General features: G+C 51.2%; 8 protein-coding genes across 8 annotated transcripts; 6 read left to right on the plus strand and 2 right to left on the minus strand.

Moving 5' to 3' along the window:
• Positions 1 to 166: 166 nt before the first annotated feature.
• Positions 167 to 1,268, plus strand: AA0111_g1207 (hypothetical protein; the record flags this gene model as incomplete). Its single annotated transcript, XM_028646007.1, has 2 exons — positions 167 to 508; positions 567 to 1,268. The coding sequence occupies 2 exons, from the start codon at positions 167 to 169 to the stop codon at positions 1,266 to 1,268; spliced, it is 1,044 nt and encodes a 347-aa protein (XP_028511193.1).
• A 2,039-nt stretch (positions 1,269 to 3,307) lies between these two features.
• On the minus strand, positions 3,308 to 4,309 carry AA0111_g1208 (hypothetical protein; the record flags this gene model as incomplete). The annotated part of the gene is made up of 1 exon (XM_028646018.1): positions 3,308 to 4,309. The coding sequence occupies one exon, from the start codon at positions 4,307 to 4,309 to the stop codon at positions 3,308 to 3,310; it is 1,002 nt and encodes a 333-aa protein (XP_028511188.1).
• A 1,209-nt stretch (positions 4,310 to 5,518) lies between these two features.
• Positions 5,519 to 7,669, plus strand: AA0111_g1209 (hypothetical protein; the record flags this gene model as incomplete). Its single annotated transcript, XM_028646029.1, has 1 exon — positions 5,519 to 7,669. The coding sequence occupies one exon, from the start codon at positions 5,519 to 5,521 to the stop codon at positions 7,667 to 7,669; it is 2,151 nt and encodes a 716-aa protein (XP_028511187.1).
• Positions 7,670 to 8,140: 471 nt separating this feature from the next.
• On the plus strand, positions 8,141 to 9,641 carry AA0111_g1210 (hypothetical protein; the record flags this gene model as incomplete). The annotated part of the gene is made up of 2 exons (XM_028646041.1): positions 8,141 to 9,268; positions 9,333 to 9,641. The coding sequence occupies 2 exons, from the start codon at positions 8,141 to 8,143 to the stop codon at positions 9,639 to 9,641; spliced, it is 1,437 nt and encodes a 478-aa protein (XP_028511496.1).
• A 1,888-nt stretch (positions 9,642 to 11,529) lies between these two features.
• Positions 11,530 to 13,568, plus strand: AA0111_g1211 (Lysophospholipase 1; the record flags this gene model as incomplete). The annotated part of the gene is made up of 2 exons (XM_028646052.1): positions 11,530 to 11,581; positions 11,632 to 13,568. The coding sequence occupies 2 exons, from the start codon at positions 11,530 to 11,532 to the stop codon at positions 13,566 to 13,568; spliced, it is 1,989 nt and encodes a 662-aa protein (XP_028511497.1).
• Positions 13,569 to 13,855: 287 nt separating this feature from the next.
• On the plus strand, positions 13,856 to 15,586 carry AA0111_g1212 (Diphthamide biosynthesis protein 2; the record flags this gene model as incomplete). The annotated part of the gene is made up of 1 exon (XM_028646063.1): positions 13,856 to 15,586. The coding sequence occupies one exon, from the start codon at positions 13,856 to 13,858 to the stop codon at positions 15,584 to 15,586; it is 1,731 nt and encodes a 576-aa protein (XP_028511498.1).
• A 1,795-nt stretch (positions 15,587 to 17,381) lies between these two features.
• On the plus strand, positions 17,382 to 19,059 carry AA0111_g1213 (hypothetical protein; the record flags this gene model as incomplete). The annotated part of the gene is made up of 2 exons (XM_028646074.1): positions 17,382 to 17,451; positions 17,501 to 19,059. The coding sequence occupies 2 exons, from the start codon at positions 17,382 to 17,384 to the stop codon at positions 19,057 to 19,059; spliced, it is 1,629 nt and encodes a 542-aa protein (XP_028511499.1).
• A 289-nt stretch (positions 19,060 to 19,348) lies between these two features.
• Positions 19,349 to 24,392, minus strand: AA0111_g1214 (hypothetical protein; the record flags this gene model as incomplete). Its single annotated transcript, XM_028646085.1, has 6 exons — positions 19,349 to 19,636; positions 19,688 to 20,530; positions 20,585 to 20,971; positions 21,024 to 21,294; positions 21,343 to 21,755; positions 21,807 to 24,392. 6 exons carry the CDS (start codon positions 24,390 to 24,392, stop codon positions 19,349 to 19,351), a joined length of 4,788 nt encoding a protein of 1,595 aa, XP_028511492.1.
• Between the last annotated feature and the right edge of the window lie 382 nt (positions 24,393 to 24,774).

The following is a 24,774-nucleotide window of genomic DNA, read 5'->3' on the forward strand; positions in this document are numbered from 1 at the left end:
TTGTATTCTCACCTTCACTCGCTGTTTTGGAGTCACGCTCACCTCTGAATCAGAGATCTCGCACTCCGTATAATCTGTCTTCCAGCGTGCTACTTCTTGCTTCCTTATCCAACCCTCTGCCCGTATCTACATCCACGAACCACAAAAACATACAGTTGCCTCTACAATGTCTTCCGCAAGCACACACCCTATACGCAGGCTGTCTCTGTACTACCCCGATCTCAACAAGAATTGGTACAACTTTCTCATCACCCCTTCAATGACCTGGGAAGACATGATTGTATCTATCCAAGCTGCATTCCAATATCACGACCCAGTCTGGCCTCTCGACATCAACGGCGAGCCCTTCTCCAAGACCGCGGATGTCTTCAACCTCGCCAGCATCCAGAACGGCGAAGAGCTTCTCATTCAGCTGAGGGGAGGCTTTCGGATCGTTGGGCCACTGGATTTGGAGGTTGTTCTGTACCTCGAGGAGAGTGACCCTGGTGCACTGGAGACCACTCTTAGGGTGAGTTACTGCAACGAAGAGCGCATTGAAGGCCATCTTACTGACTAACGACTTCTAGAAAACTAAGCCAACGGAGAAGCGTATTCACATGGAGAAACTCCGCCGCCGCGATGGTGTCGCCAGAAAGAACATTTGCCGCATTGTTCTTCCCCACTCGGAGGTCATGGAGCTTGTCACCGCGCTGAACAAGGTTTCTGATACCATGTTGAAGCGGACTTATTCCGCAAGCAAGACTCTAGACGATATCAGCAACAACTGGCGCGTCCGCACCACCGAAAAGACCAAGGACCTCACCAACGATTTGAGGTGTCTGACCATGATTGTCATTCTCAGCAAGGCCTTACCCGGTCAGCACTACTTGGGTGAAGGTTTCCTCCTCGCCGCCACTAAATCCCGCATCGAATCTGGCGGACCATCCGAGCCCAAACATATCCAGGTACAGGATGTGCTGGACACTATCCAAAACCTTTACAAGGCCGCCGGCGCGATCGGTTCTACTTGGGAAACCGCCAAGGACAACAAGGCCATCAGCAAGCGCTTCGATCGCAGCAAATCGTACAAGGCAGGCAAAAAGGGTGAGGCGGCGACCGTGCGCTACAACAATGATGCCGATTACATGGGCGAAGACGCTGCTGAGGCGGCTTATCCTGGTAAGGGCAAGGCTATAGGAATGCTCGCAGGACGCCTCGAGAAGACCTTGTTGCCGGATAATCACATGGACGGCGATGACGACAAGGATGATTCTGATTACGTGGAGTGAGTCGGCGATGGAGCCTGGAGGATCTCAGTGGTATTAGGGGGGTTAGAGTGATACATGCTAAATCGTTAGATACCTTCCGGGTCTACTATGATATGTCGGCAGCTACTTAATACTTCTGAGAAGGCTATCTAGGTACACTTGAATTCTGACTATATAGCTGATTGCATAATGACAATTTAATACTTAACAAAGGACTTCCTACACTGCATGATGTTCGAGCATAAACACAACGCAAGATAAAGTGTTGCTCAGTTTGCATCTCAATACGCGTCACTAATTCACTTCTCCTCTTACATCTACCGATCCAACAATGGTGGTCATGCGGGCATCGTTTGCATGTCCCTAATCGCGTAGTCACAAACTCAAACGCTCTCACCTCTCTAAACCAAAGACATCATAGTTGAGTACATATATCTATTAATTTGGTGCTATTTCATATAGAGAACTGGAAGGTCCGGTAGCGTACGTCTTCGTGCATGTCTACCCTGTCGTGCAGGGTGTGATCCAGTCACGTATCGTATCGGGTCGATAAAGGCAATCTATTTTTGCTTTGAGTTCGAATTGAGTCGCAGTCTTCTTTTTGAACCACATAACCTTTTTTTGCTTGTCGGTCGTTCACTCTTCTGTTTTTCTTTTCTTGCGAAATAACGTACGTCACTGACTTCATACTCGCGGACTTAACCTACGTATGGTGGAGGCTTCCGATATCCCTGCCAAAGTGAAGGTGAGTTCTACCCCGCCGCCCGTTGGCACTCACGTCTTGGAGAACTCTACTGCAAAACTTTTGCTAAATTTGACTGATTCTCTATACCTATCCTTCAAATCCTTTGTTTCGTCCTACATTCAATCCAGACCCTTGCCAAGATGAGGTTTTGCTTCCGACTACCGCCCATGAAGGTATTCCTACCTACCTACAGGTACATGAGGAAGAAAGCCTCAAGGACTTCCAGAAAAGCCCGGCAAACAGCCCATGATGCGCAGGCCTGTGAGCCGACTCGGACATTCCCCTTCCTTCTCCTGCCAAGGGAATTTCGCGACCACATCTACGACTACGCATTCGGCTCAGAGGTCATCATATTTACACCTCCTGGTTTAACTCTAGAGGCATGGCCCAAAGGTCGAAAGTCCAAGAACGGTGGTCCTGTCGAAGATATCGCCATCCACTACCCGAACACCCTACCGGCTTATACCAGAGGCCTTCCACTTTGGCTTCTGACTAATAAGCAAATCTGTTCGGAAGCGCTCTCGTATTTTGGCACCATGCGGACCTTCGCTTCCGTCGATTTTAGTCAAATTGGCCGATACCCAACCGGCGTCTTTCCTCTCCTGACGGATTTCAACTGTCAGTCTCCCTTCGTCTTCAATGACGACGTGATTCGTAACGCCACTATTCACGCGGAGAAACCCTATAGTTTTTGGCCAAAGATAGTCTTTATAAGATTCATCCATTGCCTGGATCTCAAGAGTTTGGACTTGAGATTGGAATTGGAATGCTCGAGTAGGGAATATGCATATTTGAAAGATTGGAAAAAAGACTTTGACGCTTGGATCGCCACATGTTGGGATACTGGAAAGTGGAGCGGCAGGTTTCGAAAGGTTATCATCTCCATTTCCACGGACTGTGATGGTGACGAACCGGTTGTCGATACGGCCAGGTTCGACCAGGTGGAAGCTTTAGCTCGGAGGCTCGTGGGAAATGTGAGAACTGTGATCTGGAGTCCTTTCATATTTGACTATATGGATCGTGGAAACAAGATCTACAAGAGGAGCATTGTCGTTGATAGGAAGGATTAGTTCCTTATACACACAATATGGTGGGGAACTGCGAATAGTGCGATTAATACAATGTTCAAGGAACGACTCATAGCAGCAGCGATGGGCCAGATCTTGCTATTCATCCTCTCTAGTAAGACCTGAAAGCTCCAGTAATGTATACATTTCGTGGATCTACCCACCTGCGCGGGAAGTGAGCCATTATTTGTCTTAACAGTCGATTCTCTGTTCACCTGCAATCAACATACAGAGGCGCCTGATCAAGCCTAATTAGAGCCGTTTAACCACCCCAATAGCGCGGCATGGTATCTTTCACTATCCTGCACTTGCGGACTATGGCCCAAGTCGTCAAATTCAATCAATGTCGCGTCTGGAATCCTCGCCGCCGTCTCTTTGCCCAGCACGTCGTATTTCCCCAGCTTAGCCTGCACATCCGCTGGGCTCCAAGCTTTTCCTATGGCTGTTGTGTCCTTGGTTCCGATCAGGAGGAGGGTTTTGGGCTGCACCAACTCGAATTCGTAGGCGATCGGTTGAGTCAAAACCATGTCAGTCGTCTGCGCCATGTTCCATGCGAAATCAATGTTTTCAGGTGACGTTTGGTAGAGCGAGACTAGCATATTGACCCAGACGTCATACTCCGGCTTCCAGGTGTTGACGTAGTAGGTAGCTTGCTGGTATTTGCGGATGGACGTGTAGTTCGTGGCAAGCTCGTCTTTGTACAAGGCATCGAGGTTGCGCCAAGGTACTCCAAGAGCCTTCCAGTCTTCCAGTCCAATTGGGTTCGTGAGAACAAGATGTGAGGTCTGCTCCGGATACATCAGGGCAAATCGAGTGGCTAGCATACCGCCCATAGAGTGACCCAGTACATGTGTTGATTCTATGTCTAGACTCTGCAGTAGCAGATGTGTATTGCGCGCCAATTGCTGCAGCGAGAACTGGTAGGCAGACGGCTTCGATGACTTGCAAAATCCGATTTGATCTGGGATGATGACACGATATCCTTGTGTCGAAAGGCGATGGGCAGTATCCTCCCACGTTGCGCCACAAAAGTTCTTGCCGTGTAGAAGCACAATGGTCTTATTCGAGGCGTATGTGGTATTTTGAGAAGGGACGTCCATGTATGCCATTGAAAAGTTCGCGCGTTGCGATGTGAATCCAAAGTAGTGTACTGGCCATGGATACGTATAATTCCAGATGCTGGGTGGTGCTGTATTTGCGCACAACGCAGTCGCAACGAATGGCGTGAGGAGTAAGAGCTTAAGCTGCATCTTGTAGCGACGACAAAAGTTGAGTCGATAGAGAGATCTAGAGGGAGACGTGGTAGAACACGAGGTTCCTATATGCCTCCTTGGGGCCCTGACATGCATATGCTGCGCAATGACGCCTGCCAATCTATCTTACCTATCACGACCCACCTCAATGCTTGTCCTTGTATGATACTACGATTCGGTGCATCGTGCGAGGATGCGCTAACAACTGACTTATTAGCCAGAAAGGGTTGCTACCAAGTCCTGACTTTTCGGCGTCTATCCAAAGTCTCTTCTACTCATCAAGGCGACAATATGGTCTGTCGTAGTTGGTACTGTGCTCAAGACAGTATTGTACTTGCCAAGATGAAGAGCATCACATTAATCCTCCAATTGAATGACGCCATGCCTGTAGTGTCCATTGGGAGCACTGTTTCTGCGATACCAGGCATTTGTGACCTTGGAAGGATTATTGAATAGGAACATATGTAAATGCGAGCATCTTACAGGTGTAATCTCCATTGTCTTGAGTAAATATGGAGTTGATGGTAACATCTAAAGGATCAACGATGCCAGGTTCGTGAGGGGAATCTGCAGACGATGCCCAACTGGGTTAGCACTGGTTTGCACGTCTTCAACTCCGGGGTCCCATCAAGTTTCCAGCTTCCACTTCTCCGCTCCTCATTTCAAGCCACACTCCGCGAACGGATGTAAACAATCTCCACATTGACCCCTGCACCATCTAGTATCCATGATGCCATCGCCACGAGGACCGCGGGCTACTGCGCATGGTGGCTAAACGGCTAAATTACATCGGAGTCGACCTCGGATGGCAATGCCAAAACCACTGTTTTGATGCCGCGCTTCTAGATATGGTAGAATTGCAGTGCAAACTATTCATCGACTACAGGGAGCAGCGTCGACTGAGGTATCAAGGACTTGTCAAAGAGTGCACACAGGACGCATGTGTTGTAAACAGGCCTTTGCTGCAGGTACCGTGAGTTTTAGCATTCTTTTGTGGATATAGAACCACTGCCGTACTGCACTGCACCAGCATTCTGCCAGCGCCCCTGCCTAGCCATCGATCTACCCATCGTTTTCCGGGGGATAGCCCGCTCTCAAATGCTTATTTCCAATAGCCTCATGTGGAGAATAACCGCTTGTGGCTAGCGTTACGGTTGTTCATCTGCAAGAACGACGCCATCCGGGTTACCGGCGCAGTATAAGAAGATGGAAAAGAACGATGATCCTTCATCAGCTGTCGACCAGATCCCTCCACCAAGCTGGACATTCAGGATGACGGTCTTTACCACATTTGTTGCTGCTGCTGCGGCGGCTGGCATGGTTGCTGTTTCACAGGCATCACCAGTATCGGATTCAACACCAGCCGCCAGTGTGTCAAATGCGAAGTCGTCTTTGACACTCATATACCAGAACAACCTGAACGGGTCGGACGACAAGAACCACATCGGTGCCATTATCCTCGACCCAGTCGCTCAAGCCAACGCAGCTGCAGCTTGCGCCACTCTCAATGAGAAACTTATCTCCAAGGCTACGCTTCAGAAGTACCAGGCAGACTTCAACGACGCTCTTTCCTACCAAGATTATGCCAAATACACGGATGCCGAGCAAGGGTACTACATCGATAGTGGTGTGGTATCAGTTGGCAACCGAGTGAGCTACTCGTCCTCTTCAGCATCTCACAAGCAATTGCCAGTCTTGTGCACTCAATCGGCAAACAATGGGTCGTCGAGTGCTGGGCCTGTCACTGGCAGCACTGTCTCGGTAGCGTCTGGTGGAAATACTTTTGTCGGCTATCGCAACCAGAAGTCCTTCAGGTTCCTTGGCATCCCGTATGCCGATACACCTACACGTTTCCAATACTCGTCGCTTTACTCCAAAAAGGGACAGACGATACAGGCTACCAAGTACGGCTCGCAATGTGCTCAAGGTGGTGGTGGAAGCGAGGACTGTCTTTTCCTGAACATCCAAACACCATACATCCCCAAGGCAGGATCGAAAAAGCAACTCCGGCCCGTCTTATTCTGGATCCATGGTGGCGGCTTTACTGGAGGAAGCGGTGCCGACGCACTCTCTGATGGTGGAAACCTTGCAAGCAAGGAAGACCTCGTCGTTGTCAACATCAACTACCGTCTTTCAACGCTTGGCTTCCTGGCCATTCCTGGAACGGATATCAAGGGCAACTTTGGAATTGCTGACCAGATCACAGCACTGGACTGGACCATCGCAAACATTGCTGCCTTTGGTGGTGACCCAAAGAAGATTACTATTGCTGGAGAGTCTGCTGGAGCTGGCTCAGTCCGCACACTATTGGGATCTCCCGAAGCTATTGGAAAATACCAAGGCGCAATTGCCATGTCTAATCTTGGAGGAGGTGTGACTCTTGGTTTGGACGGCGACTATGGAACAACATACTCGACCTACTACACGATCAATCAGAGCTACACTGTCGCCGGACCTCAGATATTCGCTGCTGCCGGCTGCAATGGCACTGATGTGTCAGCTCAGATTGCTTGTCTCGATAAAGTTCCCGCTGCACAGCTAGTTGGCTTCAACACTGTTGCTCGTTATGTTGTCCAAGACGGTACCTACGTAAACACGCCCAATCTCATCCTCTCCACCCGTAACGCCAGTACTGCGCATATCCCTGTCATTTTTGGTATCATCGTCAACGACGGTGCTTCCTTCTCCACATACCCCAAGAGCCCCATCTCAAACCACTCTCAAGGATTACAAGAAGCGCTTGGTATCAACAGCACATGGGCAGAGCGTATCATCCAGTCGGGTCTTTTCCCCTTGACCAACACCGGCAATCTGACACTCGACTCATTCAACGTCTCTCAGCGGGTTGCCACAGACAAGACATTCCGTTGCGTCGATCAATCCACCGTTTATTCTGGAGTGCAATCGCATGCCTTCCAGAAAGCATACTACTATCAGTTCCAACGCTCCATCGATGGCTACGATCCCAACAACCTAGGTGGGCCTGCCAACGATGATCCCAAGAACCCTTACTTCCGTTTCCATGGTGCAGATATGCCTTGGCTGTTTGGCACTTTGAACCGTATTCGCGACCCAGAGGATCTGTGGAGTGCTCAGCTCGTCACCAGCTACTTCGCTGCTTTCATCAGGGGCGGCGATCCGAACCCTAGTCTCAAGTACCTCGACGTAAGAGGATACGACAAGGTGATCGAGGGTGTGAAGAAGTACGGACAGTGGGGACAGGTAGATGCAACAAGAAAGACAGGTGACGAGATCAGATTATTGGACTGGCCTAGTAAGAGTGCCGGCTTCCAAGATGTGGAGCAATGTGACTGGCTAGGATACCCTCTAGACTACTACTTAAAGGGTGGTATCTGAGTTGTGTAAACGAGTTTGGAATGAGTAGTTAGCTCGAATACATAAACCCATCTTGGTAATGCTTCGTGTGTTCGATATGATAAAACAATGAGTCCAGTGCCTTATGGCTAGGTACAGACACTCTCAAGCCCTCTCAACAAGCTGGATACGCTAGACCGCCTTCTCAGCAGTCACGCACCTCTTGTACAGGCCATTGCTGCACCGCCTTCAGTCGAACTCGTAATCACCCCATACTACTTTTGCACCCGATCCGATGTTCACTCATCGCTACCGAATTACCGCCCGTTCGCGCCCACAGTCCGTGCCTTCACCTGCGCTATTGTAACTACAAAGACCTTTACTACCACAGAGGACCTTCTCTTTACCACCTCACACCTTCGCATCTCTTTACCCCACGAGAGACACGAAGTAAGTTTAGAGTTTATTGCGAAACAGCACGTGCTAATCTGAGCTTATAGCACCAACGGGACCATGGCGCACCGGCTGAACTGGCAAATGCCTGAGCTGGAACTACTCAACAGCCTGTTCTCTCCGCCGCTCACCAAGAGCATTCTTTCAATGAAGGTATACAGAGAAGAGCGAAGCTTCTACTGGGTGGTCAAAGAATGCGCACAGAGGCTATCGAAGACCAACCTTGACCTCACCTCACCAACCTCTGTACAGCACCTTTTGTCTGTCATGGAGCCGATCCTCAGTCGCACCGCAAAGGAACAGATTGCGGATAACATCGCTTACTTCAACTACATCTGTGAGAGCGATTTGGCCGAAGCTCATCTCAGTGAGGTTACTTTTGGTCAGTGGCTCCTTCACTTTGTCGAGACGGTCATCACATCCACGCACACACAACCACCGACCTCCATAACCTCATCGACAACGTATGCATCCACTGGACACTCGACTGCACGCTTAACCCCTCCTCCCACGCACGCTCAACCCATCCCCGGCTTCGATGGCGCGGATGAGCACACACAGAAACCGAAAGTTACTCAGGTAACTTTGAGGGGAGCTAGTATATTGTCGGCTTGGAGGAATAACGAAACTGTCGTTGATCCCCGTTACAACGCAACTTTGAGGAAGTTGGAAGAAATCTTTGGCCTGGCAAAAAATGCCAAACCTGACGAGTCTGGCGGGCCCAACGTGTTCCACGGTACCACCGCACATTTCAAAGAAGGGGCCCAACAATGGCCAGACAGTTGGGATAACTCGGCTCTCAACCTGCATTCTGCGAGTAATGGATGTCAAATGAATCCTCCCGGTGTTGGAGTAGCCTATACCGCCTTCAGTCCGCTCCGCGCCTTCCTCTGGGCCGCGTTCCAAGGAACAATTTACCAGAACATCCCAAGCCGCGACAACATAAACCTCATGAACAAGGCTTGGACCTCTCAAGGACGACCGTTTAGAGGTGTAGCACTGTTCGGGTTCGACGCCACCACCCCGGCACCGCAGTCTTTGACCTGGGCGATGGTTCCTGAGCGAGAAGGCGCCGCTTTCTCGTCAAGAGTGGAGAGTCTGAGGACAAGCGGGTCATCCAAGGGTAGTTTCTGGACTCCAAACGATGCGTGGGCGCGTCTTCGTGAGACTGTCGGGAGTGAGAGCGAAGTAAGTTGTGGCTATACGAAATACAATTGAGACATATACTGACTTGGTTTCTTTACCTTTGCAGGCCTGGCCCGACCTACTACACAGTAAAGAGTTCGGACAGCAGCAGCGAGACATTAGCGGCTTCCAGTGCAACCTGTGGAGAACCTGCTGGCTCGAAGGAAAAGCTCTCGATATTCTAAACAGCTCTTACAAGTTCACGGTCGCGATTGAGTTTGTCTACGTCCCCAAGGCTGCTATGCCAGTCGTGAAGGAACCTAAGAAGAAGGACGATAAAGACGGAGATGAAGGAAAGGGAGGCTGGAAGAGTCTCCGACACAAGCTGTCAAAGCTTTCTCTAGGCAAGAACAAGAGATCTGGAGGACAGGCATAGACGATGCGCTGGTATTATAACTTTCAGTGGACGAGCGCTCTCACCTGAACTTCCCAAAACATAACGATTGTACTCAGATATAGAGAGGAATGTTTGAGCTGCTTGAAGGCCGAGTTCCGAAAAGGTGCAGAAAGAGATACTTTTCCAACACCGAGCGGAACCTACAGGATAGGCGCGAGATGACCGTGCACATCAGCGAGAATACTACAGAACTGTGAGATAAATGGAACGAAGAGAGCATAAAATGGGTCTATGACAGGATTTAATCGACCAAACCTTACAATAGCGATAACCGCCAGTAGATATCGTGAGACATGGATGCAATGGGATAAAGTCACCTTCTCTAGAGATTGACCAAGGCATCTTGACGGCATGCACTGTCCCTGCAGCTGCTGAGATCGGAATCTAGCAATGAAAGCTACTGAAAGCCACCATATATGAAACTTCAAGAGCGCTATTGCATATGACATAATGAGACGGATGGTCGCAGGGTGAAGAATTAGAGATTACAGAGACAAACATGCGATGACGCAGTCTAGAAGTTGTATGATTCTGGCTGTGAAATCGTATCCTTCTTGGTCCTCAGTTAGGTATGTAAGTACGCACGAATCAAGATCCATTTCACACTGGCCTTGACCGAATAAGTTTAAGTTGGTGTCCGGCAGCGGATCTTTAGCCACCCGTTACCAGCTCATGGGGGCTGTGGGATAAACGATGGCGATTGAACTAAGTAATATAGTGCGCGGATAGTCGGACGAGGAACGGACTTGCAAGGCGGAAATAATGCACTCAACATCGTAGGATGAAATTGCTGTAGAGGCGATCCGGAAGGAAGCCGCGGACCACGATTGCCGAAAAAGTACTCTCGTACTTCGTATATGGTTACGCTCTGTCAACACACTGCAGGCCACGTCAACGCAGCTATCTCCATACATCCATCCGGCTAGCACAATACGCTATCATATTCTGTCGAGTAGCGCGCACCGCCGCAACGTTATGTGTCTCCCGCTGATCGTCATGGCGGAGTTCGGAAGCTCGGAACAGAACTACTTGCGAGGCTACCTGCGCCTGGCGTACACGCTTTGTTGAAGAAATGAAGGGCCTAAGGGTAACGTCTCACGTCCCGATCAATCATATCGAACCCTGGTGGGCTGCCTAACAACGACGACGCGACGCGCTTTGCACAGCGATACGTGCGATCGATGCCAGAGCGACGATGACGACATTTTCGAACGCATAACAACAAGGCAACGATAGGGTTGCTTTGCGCCAAACATGGTTTCCAGATCTCAAACATGAAGAAAGTAACACACTTAATGCCAGAACGACAGGGTCCGTATCAAGGTTCTTTTTCGTATACCCCTCGTTTTCGTTTTCGTTCCCGTTACGGCATGTTGCCGAGTGCCGAAGCCGTATTATTTTGAAATGAGCTCCAACCACTCACAGGAGATGACGCGCCACAATGGTGCCCTGAGCGCTGAGATGAGAACTAAGCATAAAGACGGTGTGACATGTGCTACAGACGAATAAGCATTGTGAATGGTCGCTGGTGGCTCAAGACAATGTGGCTCACGCGAGCACACGACACCGCATTGTAAGACAGACAGGCCAAAACGTCGATATAAAAGGCAGGACTAAAAATAAAGTTTGGATCGTCAGGGCCTTCAGCCACGACAAGTGGCACGCCTAGTGGTACGCCTATGAGGTCAGATCCTCCTAGCTCTTCCGGGCGTTTGGTGCGAAGCATAGCCGCCTGTGGGTCATTCCGCAGCCTCCCGTCAGCATTGATCCCATCATTTAACATCGCCATGTTTCCGCATTTGTTGGCGATTCATTTCGCGCCTTTCCAGCCCTCTTACATTTTCTTTCCTTGCATCCATTCGTTAGGATGAAGTATACGTTTGTTCTGTCTGCTTCGGCATTGACTAGCTTAGCGAGCTGTGAGTGATGCGCCTCGGGTTCCTGCAGGGACAAATCTGACCCATGACAGCATCCGCACTTGTGCCTCGAGAAGCCAGAGTCGTCCCGCCCGATGCGCTAGACACATGGAAGCGTGCCTCGCCTCAGGCACCTGATGGCTATGCGCCAGCCAAAGTCGATTGCCCGTCTACGCGCCCAAGTATTCGATCCGCCGACAAGCTTTCACAGCGAGAGACCGACTGGCTCCAAAAGAGAAGGCCAAACACAGTGCAGCCTATGCGCGAGTTTCTGGAACGGGTCAACATTGAGGGCTTCGACGTTGGACAGTATATCAGCAACCACCAGGACAACACCACCGCCTTACCGAACATTGCGATCTCGTTCTCTGGTGGAGGATATCGAGCCCTGTTGAACGGTGCAGGTGCTCTGGCAGCGTTTGATAGCCGGACAAACAACTCGACAGGTTCGGGACATTTGGGAGGAATATTGCAGGCAGCCACCTATGTTTCGGCGCTATCCGGTGGAGGCTGGATGCTCGGCAGCATCTACGCCAACAACTTCACCTCAGTTGAGTCCATTATCAATAAAGGCGAGGATTCGTCGATTTGGCAATTCCAGAACTCGCTTTTCAAAGGCCCCCCTACGGAAGGAATTCAACTACTTTCGACTGCACAGTACTTTGAGAACCTGGTCAGCACGACTAGGGCCAAGGCGGACTCAACTGCCGGTGACTTCAACACGTCGATCACGGATGTTTACGGTCGCGGTCTCTCTTTCCAGCTCATCAACGCTAGTGACGGAGCCCCAGCCTACACCTTTTCTTCCATTGCGGACGACCAAGACTTCTCAACCGGAAATGCACCAATGCCTATTCTTGTGGCGGACGAGCGTTCGCCTGGAGACCTGATTGTCTCCCTGAATGCTACCAACTTCGAGTTCAACCCTTTCGAAATGGGTTCCTTTGACCCCACCACCTACGGCTTTGCTCCACTGAAGTACATTGGTTCCAACTTCAGCGAGGGTTCGCTTGCCCAAGACCAGGGCTGCGTTGCTGGATTTGACAACCTAGGCTTTGTTATGGGAACTAGCAGTTCCTTGTTCAACCAGATTTTCCTTCAACTGAACTCCTTCCAGAACATTCCCGAGATTCTTTTGAATTTTGTTTCAAACATCCTCCAGGATATCGGCAAGGATGGTGACGATATCGCCGACTATTCACCCAACCCTTTCTACCACTACCACAACGAGACGAACCCCAGTGCTGATAGGGAGCGTCTGACTCTCGTTGACGGTGGCGAGGATGGTCAGAACATCCCCTTCAACCCGGTCATTCAGCCGATCCGCCAGGTCGACGTCATCTTTGCCGTTGACTCTTCTGCTGACACTGTCGACGCGGACGACCCATCGCAAAACTGGCCCAACGGCACTTCTCTGGTAGCAACATATGAGCGTGCAAGCGGAACCCTCATGAACAGGACGTCGTTCCCCTACATCCCTGGTCAGGATACATTTGTTGCTCTGGGCATGAACAGCCGCCCAGCATTCTTTGGTTGCAACAGCAGCAACGTTACCACTGGTGACAACATTCCTCCTCTGGTTGTCTACCTTCCCAACGCTCCTTATGTCTTCTGGTCCAACCAGTCGACTTTCGGCAAGCTCGACTACACCATCGACGAGCGCAACGGCATGATCGAGAACGGTTATGATGTCATCACCCAGGGCAACTCGACGCGTGAGGGTGCTTCGAACTGGCCTACTTGCGTCGGATGCGCTATTCTCTCTAGGAGTTTGGAGCGTAACGGCGAGGCTATCCCACAAGTGTGCCAGCAGTGCTTCACTGATTACTGCTGGAACGGTACCACCGTTGACAAGGCGCAGAACTACACCCCTTCAATGATCCTTAGTCAGCTTGCCGCTACCGACAAGGACAGCGGTGTCGGAAAGTTCGTACCCAACGTACTCGGCCTTGCGATGGTAGCAGCAGTGTCGGGATTCCTGATGATGTAATTTATATTCTAGTTTTTTTTTTCTTGACATAGGGATTGGATTCGGCGCGGGTACAAAATGATACCACCTCTCGTTTGTATATAGTAATCAAATCATTACACGTACGATGATCACTCGACTGCTCCTCGCCTATCAGATGTGTTGCGTTAGCATACCATGCATTGCGGCTCTCTAGTTCCCTGTCCCTGGACCCTGCACGACCGAGGCGTGTGCCCCGCCGTCAAAAAAAGTGACGACCCCGCCACGCTTCATGCACGCAACCAGCCCACAAACGATCAACATACACAATGGCTGTCCCTTCTCTTGAGACCGCGCCCGTACTCTCTACGCCCGATACGCACATCTTCGAAGACCCCACACCCGCAGTAGACACGTCCAGTCTCCCCAGACTTTCGGATGAGCAGATCACGCTCACGTACGAGATCGAGCGGACGGTCAGGGAGATACGGGAGGGACGATGGAAGAGGATCGCACTGCAGTTCCCTGATCACATGCTCACAGATGCGCCGAGAGTCTATGATCAGCTAAGTCGGGGTTTGAGCAAGGAAAGGAAGGTGCAGAATGGAAAGCAAGGAACAAATGGACCAGTGAATGGTGCGACTGTAGCAGAAGATCTCAGCACAGACATGGGCAAGACTTCGATATCTGAGGAAGAGAGTAGCCAGGAAAGTCTGTTCATACTCGGCGACACGTCGTACGGTGCGTGCTGTGTCGACGAGGTTGCTGCAGAGCACGTTGATGCGGACGTTGTGGTACACTATGGCCGCTCGTGCCTATCGCCTCCTTCAAGGCTACCAGTCGTATACGTGTTTACGGAACGACCGCTGGATCTCGATCCAGTAGTTGCGACGTTCAAAGAGACATACCCGGATAAGGAGGCAAAGATCATACTCATGGCCGACATACCGTACTCACACCACGTCCCCACCCTCTACAAACGCTTATGCGACGACGGCTATACGAATCTGCACGCTACTGAAATTGTCCATAACCCTTCCTCGCCGCTCCCAAACCGAACAACACCACCCGGAACTTCAGAAACAGACGAGGCCCTCCGCGACTATGCGCTATTTCACATCTCCGACCCACCAACCTCCCTCCTCCTTACCCTCTCCTCGCGCGTCGCCTCGATACACATCTATCCCACCGAAAGCACCTCTTCCGTGGCACCGACCGCCTCGCTCACAAACACCGCAATGGCTCTCCGTCGCCGCTACGCCCTCCTCACTTCTCTCTCCACCACTCCCATCTTCGGTATCCTGATAAATACCCTCTCCGTAAAGAACTACATGCACATCCTCTCGCACGTGCAACGGCAAATCACTGCAGCGGGCAAGAAACACTACACCTTCGTCGTAGGTAAAGTCAATGCGGCCAAGGTAGCCAACTTCAGTGAAGTGGGCGGTTGGGTCGTAATCGGCTGCTGGGAGAGTAGTTTGATTGAGAGCAGAGAGTTCTGGCGGCCCATGATAACGCCGTGGGAACTCAAGGTGGCGTTGCAAGGTGACGAAGAGAGAGTGTGGACGGGGGCTTGGGAGGGAGATTTCCAAAAGGTGCTTGATGAAGAGGTCAAGGATGAGGGGAAGAAGGCAGATGGTGACGTAGAAGGAATGGGTGTTGGGCACGGGCAGGAAGAAGATGCAGATGCGAATGGAGATTACGATTCCGAAGAGGAGTCTGCGCCTCCTGAGTTTGATCTCAGAACTGGTCGTTATGTGTCTCATGCGAGACCCATGCGCTCGACCGCCACTCCGAAGGCTGTCAATAGTAATGCGGCGTCGTCTAGTTCGGCATTGACCAAACGGGCTAATGGTGATATTGCGGCAGTGGGAGGTGTGGCTTCACCTGGTGCAGAGTACCTGCGCTCAAACAGGACGTGGCAGGGTCTGGGCACCGACTACCGAGACACCGAAGATGGAGAAAACGGTACTGGTGGTGCGAGGGCGGCTAAGATGGAAGAGGGTAGAAGTGGGATTGCAAAGGGTTATGTTGTTGGTGAACAGGGAAGTAGGCACTGAAGTTGAAGTAGCAGAGCCACGATGCTGCTCGTTCATCCTTCTCGGTACTATGATTGATTGAGTGTAACTCAACGCCCTATTTGTAGCCTATCAAAAAATATTCAGGCAACAAGTGCCAAAAGTTTATATCGCTTTTACACTGCCCTTTGCATCTTAGTCATCGAATGAGCCCCCACCAGTCGATGCTAAGTTCCGATTGTGGTCTATGGCACAAATCTCGGCATCAGAATCGTTTCTTTGCGAGAAAAAAAAAAGAACCTGGGATATCTGACTGAAGCCAGACGAATGCTGATGAGAGTGGGACTCGAACCCACGCCACTGTACAATTCGTTTTGACAAAGTCCCGCTAGGGACTTTGTCAAAACGAATTGCCGGAATTGTCCTAACAGGCCTGCTGCAGAAGATAGGGGGGGTCAAGGGGGTCTTCCCCTTGGAGGAAAAGAAGAATACGTGGTGTTGGTAGCCAGGCAGGAAAGGTATCACATGACTAGCCTTGGCAGACTAAGCCTACAAGGGGCGCGCTCCAGTCATCTCATGTACCTTAGCATCTAGCATAGATAGCAATACACATGATACCACACCAAAACCCTCACAAAAGGACTTTCTGGGACCCCGCGCGACGCTAGTGCCCATCACCGATATCAACACCACACCTTCTCCGCGTGCCTCTGGTAGGCTGTCTGCAAGACAACAACAGCGCCTGCCGCAGGCGATGGGGGTTCAAGGGGGCCTCCCCCTTGGAGAATAAAAAGAATACGTGAAATTGCAACCTTTGTATGTACACATATACACATACACATACAACAGCGGGATCATGAACCATCATGACCAACTTCCCCATCATTAATCAACTACAAGCGTTGTCGTCAGTACGTGATATCGCATTTTGTAGTATACATGCTCACGATACAAACAAATCGCACGTCAACCACCCCAGCCAAAACATGCTTACCGGCGTCATGCCGAGGTCATGCCAAAAGAGGGAAAGCTTGAACGGGTTGACCACCACACTTCATCAAACATCCGGCAAGACACAACCACCATTTCTTCCATACGTTGCATTCCGCCCATCCATTACTGCAACATTGTACATGTATATAAGAGGTAGCAAGCCATGGCACGAACATGTAGGTAAATGTCCGACGAGGATGCGCAGACCTGATTCCTGGAATTTACATCACCAACGCCATCTTCAGACACCACGTCGCCGGACACGCAATCGAATGTCAAGTACTTCCGTTACTGGATACAACTTGGCAGTACACTCTGACAGGATTCCCACCAGGACGCTGCCAAACCCGTTGTCACAATGCGCGATTCCACAATGTGGCCAGAAAGGACGAACATCGGGGATGGATTGGGGGACAAATAAGAGCTTTCTCCTTGTCTGGGCGCCGGGGGAAACCTGGAATCAGAGGTGCAAGTGTTGAAACTATCCATTCGTGGCGGGCGTCTTGAGGCATGGCAGCGCGGCCAAAGAAACATTCTGGTGGATGCCATGGCACAAAACCAGAGTGCAAACGGACAACGACAAGAGCAGTGGAATGAATGTGAGCAAATATCAGATTGGAAAGAATTCGGAAGACTTGTACAAGTCAATTCAATCTGATTGCACTTGGTGTCGCGTGGGAAGGAAGGATCAATGGCTGTCTGGAGCGTCACATGCCGATATAGCCCCACTTTTCGCCCACACAAACAGTGGTGCGCCCATCGTCTGCCACAACACCAAAGCTGCAACGACCAACTTGTGCAATCACGGCCAACCCTAGAGAAAGTAGTTTTGGCTTCTGGAACGATGGCGACGAGACCTCTTCATCCCAATGCCTTTGGCAAACTCAACAAGGACGCAATGAAGGCTGAACTTTGTGAGTACTCCATCAATCAGCAAAACATCACTTTGCTAACGTCTGGAAGCTTCGCACAAACTCAAGGTCGGAGGTAATAAGCCGGATCTACTGGCGAGATATCGCGCATGGTACGACGCCCAAGCTGGTCCGACGGCTTCAGCATCTTCGGCAGGTCCCTCCACAGGCGCGGGTCCATCTACGGCCAGCGCAGAAGCTCCAGAAGATGAGGAGGCCATGGAAGTACTTTCTACAGCAGACGAAACACATGCGGCAGTGATCGAGACGCTCCTGGATCCCTCCAACAAGGTCGCAACCGTCCCCATGCTGTCGCGCCTTATCGCCCCAACCAAGTTGCATGTCTCTGCCGTCACCCTCGCATGCGTTGAGAAGTTGCGCTACACACCAGGTGAGAATTTTCGGACCAAACCACGCGGAAAGGACTTGTCGGACACTCTGCTGCCTATCCAACGTTTCGTCGACGTCCTCTTGAGGGAGATGAAGCACGTACGCTTGACGAGCGAGGCAGGCGAGAATGAGTCTGCACTGAGGAGTTACGTCAAGCAGACTCTTCCCCGCATTGAGGCACCAGTCGAGCTTGCCCAGTTCTTCGCCGCTTGGGACATCAGCATCAAGACCAACAACAGTCCTTCTCCTCCAGCCTACGATACCGAGTACGATGCTCAGATGGAGATGGCGCTCCATGCGTCTCGAGCCACTGCACTGGCTGAGTCTCAGCAGCGAGACATGGACGACAATGAGCGTGAGGAGCAGTTGCATGAAGCCGAAGAACACAGGAAAGCGCTTTTGCAAGAGTTGGATGTCGTCAACAATGCGATCCAGCACCGCTTGGTTCGTTGGTCTACAACTCTCCCTCATCGCGCCCTAGCCGACCAACTTTGGCCTTCTACATACTCTACGGTGGAGAAGAAAGCGATTCGCAACTACGTCACTGAATACTTGACAGAGCATGACCTATTGGAGGGTGAGGTCGATGAGCAAGACAAGCTCAATGCCATCAAGGAAATGCAGAATGACGACGCTTTCCCGGTTGAACTTGCCCGATCCGCAGCCATCATCCAGGCAGTCTTCCTGGAAAGTCGTTTCGGGGAGGCAAGGCGCAGTCGCAGCCAGTCGGAGGTTACGGCAACCCCCAGTGTCGCCACCAGCAGGAGCATGTCGCCAGTCAAGCGTGGGCGCAGAGGCTCGTCTGCTACAAGGGGTAGGGGTGGGCGCAAGGCTGTGTCTGCTGTGAGCGGCAGAAGCGGGCGCAAATCAGGCCGTGCGGCGGGAGCGGGAGCAGACCTGCTTGAGGACGACGACATGGAGGCCGAGGACACAGATGAAGATGCTCGCGAGGAAGAGGAGCAAGAGGTGGTCATATCTCGTGGCACAAAGCGGCCCCGCAGGGCGAGTACCAGGGCCAACTACATTGTAGATGATGGTGTTGATGTCGATGGTCCCGCCCCAACCACCGCTGAGGATGATGAAGAGGAGGACAGTGATACTTACAGGGACTATCAGAAGCAGGACAGGAAGCGCGCCCGCAAACGTACTTCAAAGGTCAAGCAACTTGCGCTTCAGATGGACGACGAGGACCAAGACGAGGACGCCGACATGCGACTGTAGCTCCGCGGCCCGTCAGCAAAAAGAGCTTTCTGTATGAGTAGTGGCAAGGTGGCATGAGGCGATTGTGCGTCCATCAAGAGTACAAATGGCAAGTGCCTACTGGGCATAGTGTGTGTGTTTGTGATTCGACCAAGTACTTATCGTGAGTTGAGAATTCCATGTCATCTATTAATGTCTGATTCCGTAGGTGACCAGATCTATACTCAGAATTGTTTCCCAGTGACTTCTCAACCGGTACCGTCTTGGGTATCAGCAAAATACCTAGCCGTTGCCGTACCATTTTGACGCGTCACGATGCACGAGCCTTTCCTTTCTGCTTCCCAGACTTCCCAGGCGATCCCGCCGCCCCAGACGATCCCGCCGCTCCAGATGACCCTGCGCTCCCAGACGGATTCCTTGCCTTGGCCCGCTTAGTAGATGACTCTGCTCCACCTGATTGCCTCTTGTTGCTTTTGGGCGCAACGAAATCTTGTGCGCGTCCTCCACTCAAGATATGTTTTAGTAGAGGCTTGGACTTGTTCTCCAACTTGGACTTCTTCTTGATAGCCTCTAGCATGTCGCCAGAGAATCTCGTGTACTGGTATTGTTAGCATGCGAGTTTTCCAAAAAGGACTTTTTGGGCACGTACCATAATATGCACACTAGGTACGTCGTCAAATGCAAGGCCCACTTTCTTTGCATGAATCAATCGCAAAGCTCTGGTCAGGTGCACGTCCTCGTCAAGATCGTCATCTGTGTAGACGCGGTTGAAGTCGTCGAGCAGCTTGATCGCCAGCTGACGTGCTGCTTCATCCACCTTTGGCTTCGACATTCTGGCGGCCTTGGCCTCAGTCTTGGCTTGCTGCTTGTCAGTCAACGGCCGTTCCCTGATCTCTTCCTCGATATCTGAATCGTTGACATCGGTGCCTTCGTAGTCAGAGACGTCGTCGTCATCAGTGTCCCAGTTAACCTCTTTCCACGGATCATACTTGTGGGTCTCTGGAAAGCTCTTTCCATCTTCCTCGTCCTCGTCCTCAAACAATCCTTCGGCAGCTCGTCGTTCTGTTTCGGACACGGTGCCAAGACGCTTGCCGCTATCAGACCATTTAACATCCCCGAAGCGCTCGGGACGTTTTCTCTCTCGCTTCGATCCCACAATGTTGCTTAGATCGATGTGTGCTTGCGTGCTCTCTGGAACCGTCGTGTTTGCTGCTCGCGCCTCCTCCTGTATCTCACGCCGTCGTTTGAGGCTTGCATCACGTTCCTTGCCCAACAAGCCCATCAACTCTGCGTTCTCGGGGTCCTTTTGGGCCGATTGAACCTCTTTGTGGTACTCATTGAGCATTTCCACCGCGAGAGCTCGGATCTCAGGGTCTTGTGCCCTCGTCGCCAGCTCAACAACGTACTTGTCACTCTTCTTGCTCTCGCGATACCCGCAGATTGAATCTTTCACAAACATTTTGATGATCTCTACCTCGCGAGGTGAGTTCACCTAGATACAGTCAGTAGAGCTCAATGGGAAAAAGCACTTTTCGTAGCGACTTACTCTCACAGGCCGGAACACAGCTTGCGTCTCAGTGCCATGGTTCTTTGCGCAGGACATCACAATAACCTTGGAGCAATCCCCCTGGCAGTTTAAACCGAGCGCACCTACATCGTAAGGGAGAACCATAGCTTGGAGATCATCCTTGGGGTCATTGAACCTCTGGATAGTCTTGTCACGTTCGGAGGCTGTCAAGGCACTGTGAAAAGTGACCGTCTTAAAGCCAAGGAGGTTCAATGTCATTTCCCACCACCATGCCAGAAGTGGGATATCCTCAGTAATCAGAATCTTGCCTGGACGCTTTTCTTTGACGTGCTTAAGGACTTCGTGCACAAGTCCGCGGAGCATAGGAGATCCTTGCATCATGAATTCAGCATAACCGTAAGCCGTCTGTGAACCAGGTTAACAATGATTCGCGTTAATCGCTTCTTCAGCAGCTTACCTTAGGAGGTGTCGTTTTCATGGCACGGCACATGAACTTGACCACATTGAAGGCGTTCCACCCATGTAAACGATGCTCATCGAGGCTGTTCACTAGCGTGTCTGACTCAAGCTCAGAGCATATCAAGTTGAATTTCGCAGCTTGCGTAGATCCTGTAATTATGATGAGCTCCCTCATCTCAGCCGTGCCGTAAACTACTTTCTCGTCGGCAAGACTTGACGCTGCTTCAGACTTTGCCTTTTCAGGGCTCGACTTCGCTTCAAGGAACCGCCTGTAACTGAATTAGCAACGAGCTCCGCTGGAAACCAAAATAGCTTACTGTGCGGCATCTCGATGCAGCCATTGAAACTCAGCCTCCTCGCCTGCATTGCGCTTGACTTGTCTCGTTAACATATGATGCGGCTTGATGAGGTCCCTGAGGTTGTAAAAGTCCTTTCCAGCTTCGTCCCTGGGTATCCGAGATGCGGTCGTGCGCCGAAGAACACAAAGCTCCTCAATTTGAGGATAGTACTTTGCAATCATCGGCCGGTTTTCAGACTGAAGTAGAATTTTCGCTGAGTAAGGGTTCAACAGTGCTAGTCGACGAATGTCATCTTTCTCCAGCGTGGCTGCCTCGGTGTACACAGATAAACTGCCGACATGCTTGTCAAACCATGCGCGCACTTCCTTGCTCTCCTTTGCAAGAATGTCCTGGATTGTTTGCCAAATAATGTCCAATGGGCCCAAGATACACTGTTAAGGTCAGCCTGCGCATTTCTAGAAAGAGGTTTCTGCGCCACTTACCGTCCCTTGATTGACCATGGCCGTTGCAGTCATAAAAATCCAGCGCCGAGCCTTGAGTAACTTAACGGCCATGTGTCGCTTGCTGCCCGGGGTTTTCACTTTGGTCGACTCGTCAATGAAGACCGCGGCGTAGACACCAGCGAATCGGGAGTGGTATCTGAACTCTATTCTCTCGTCCCTTTCGAAAATCTCCTTGCCGCCTTTATCGAATTTGGGCGGGTCAAAAGACTTGGCTGGGTGTATGATCTCTTCCTTTACCAGTGAACGCTCTACATTGGTCTCCGGTGTGGTCAGCACGATTGTTCTGGCGTTTCGAGGATCATGTTTATCAAACATGTATTGGTATTTCTTTGGCCACAGTTTCTTGTTCGGCCAAGATCGAACCGCCGTTGAAGATACGACATGTTCAGCAAGGTATGGCTCCATTCCTCCGTCGTCGTATGAAATAATGAGCGTGAACACTTTCCAGTAGAACAAGATCTCGCGGGCCCACTGTCTTATAAGGTTCTGTGGGACAAGAAGTTTCATAGGCTTGTATGTGAATTTGCCACTGGCGGTGGTTCTTGCGAAAGGCCTTCCGAGACCGAGTGCAACTTGCAATGATTGTACCGACTTTCCTATCCCAGTTTGATCGAGATACAGCAGTCCTGGGACTGGCAAGCGTCCCAGCTTCCTAGCGGCAGATCGGACTTGAGGCGACACCTCATCGTTGAAAGGAATTTCGCCAAACAGTGTCGACATGCCCCATGCCGCTCCATTCACTTGATATGGTTTCGGGTGTCGATCCACTTGTTCTTTGGAATACTGAGTGTATGTGTACTGCTCTTCAGTGCTTCCTTTAACCAGTTCCATCCGTAGTGCGCACGCTGATGTCTTGATCGGAGGTCCTGCGCTTGATGCCACTCCTCCGATGGCCGTCTGATATGCGTAGTAGCGCTTGCGTCCGGCCTCGAAAAGCTCTTTTTCTGCATCTCCAATATCGTCTTCGGCCTGCTCCAGGTCTACAGCCTGCATCACGCCGTCCATATGGGCGGCCTTGAGCGCCATTTGGCGGCTCTCGCTGTATTTTCGGAACGATTTCAACATGTCGTCCTCAACGTAACGCACTTGTTCAGTACCACACAGTCGGGGCAAAAACTTCAGTTGCCAGTTCTGCCGATCTTCTATAAGGCTCACGTCGAACCCCCCATAGGCCTTTTTCAGTCTTTCCTTGTCGTTGCCAAACAATTTGAGTGGCTCAAAAGTACTTTCTAGCTTCGGGACCGTCAGCTGAAAGATTTGGCGCTGCACTCGCTCGGTCTGCTCAGATGATTGCGGTTGCTTTGGGGCGACATCGTCTTGCTTGACCTCTAGGAAGTCGCGTAAAGTGGCAGGTGGCCCACCATACTCCCATGGGCTCTCCCCATCGTCTCGCTCTCGAAGCAGGCATGAGAACGTAGCATCTGCGTGCTGCTGTAGGGTTTTGAAGACAGTCTCCCAATCAGCATTAAGGGCGGGCATCCCTTCGTTGCCCATCATCAGGGTAAGTTGTTCAAGCTGACCCTCGTACTGGTGTAACTTGAAGGCCTCGCGAATTCGGTCGCGGACCTCAGGGCCTAGCATCGAAGCCGTAAATGTGATCTCCGCCGACTTTGGCACTTCCAATAGGATGTCTTCTTCCCTGAGCTTTTCCACGTAAGCTGCGTTTCTCTTGTGCTTGGAGGCTTGTTTCCAGAAAACAGTCACAATTTTTGTCTCTTCAACCACGGACGACCCCATAAACTCGTCTGGCGCTTCAAGCGCATCAACCGAATCGATGGTACGCATCCAATCAGGCGCGTAGTCACCCAAAATTCGTTTCGAAGCGTCCCATCGTGTCGCACTGAAGAATCGCTTCTCCCACTGTGACTTGCTTGTCGTGTACTTAACATGCTGCAGCAAGCAAAGGCATCTGTTCAATGCCTCTACTTCACATTCGCCAGCGAATGGACCGAATGATGGTGTCTCCTCTGGGTTCAGCGGCGACGCTTGTGGTAATAAGCGCCCTGTCTGACGGGTGAAATCCCCCTCGTCGAGCTTTGGGGAGCTGGGAGAAAGGCCTTTCCTGATCCCGCGGAGCATTTGCCATAGAATCAAGCCCATGCCATAGTTGAAGTTTGAGCCGCGCTTCTCTGTATCTGTGAGGGGATATACCTCTTCCGGGTCCTCATCTGACGCCCAGTATTGATCGTACGGAAGGTCCCCCAGTAGCGACAGCACTGTCCGGCGCCCGTAGCCGCGGTACTTAAGGCTCTTGACATAGTACGGTAGAACCAGGGCACTTGTGTAGAATCGACGAAAAATTCCCACATCATCGCAGCCGCAGTACGCTGCAATGGTTGCCTCTGGGTTATCCTTGTTGATGAAAGATGTGGCATCGTTCGCTTTGCCCGCCTTCAGTGGCGCTTCTCTGCTAACTCTGCGACGATTTGTGGTCTTTCTGACTGGCGTGAATGACGCTTGTGTAGACGGTGGCGACTCCTGGTCTGTGGTACCAGTGGGTATATCAGTGTTTTGCGTTGAAAGCGCCTCAGGGCGGTCCGCCTCGTCTTCAACATGCGTTGCCATGTTGGAAAGCCCTTTTCATGAATTGGCGCTGTCATACATGGAGAGCACTGCGAGATATCTACCTTGTGCTTTGAATTGACGCGAGATCAAAGAGCAGCGACCCAAAGAGTGCTCAAAATGTTGTTAGAAGCTGTGGGTGCGAATTTGGGATTTGCAATTCTGGTCTGGCGCAGTGGCGGAGGGCGTGCCCCAGGTGAGAGAAGTTGTTTCTCTATTACCTCTTGCAACTGCCAGTGCTGCTTCTCGGGGACGGAGAGTAGTAGTGGGTGATGATTCACGTCAAATATGGTGGTGATGCATAGGTCACCAACAGTGATGTCGCACTGCACGTAGGATGCAATTAATTAGAACGGTAATACTCGGGCGCAGTCATACGTCACGC

The sequence above is a fragment of the Alternaria arborescens genome, assembly GCF_004154835.1.
Source record: "Alternaria arborescens strain FERA 675 chromosome Unknown contig_2, whole genome shotgun sequence".
NCBI lineage: Eukaryota > Fungi > Ascomycota > Dothideomycetes > Pleosporales > Pleosporaceae > Alternaria > Alternaria arborescens.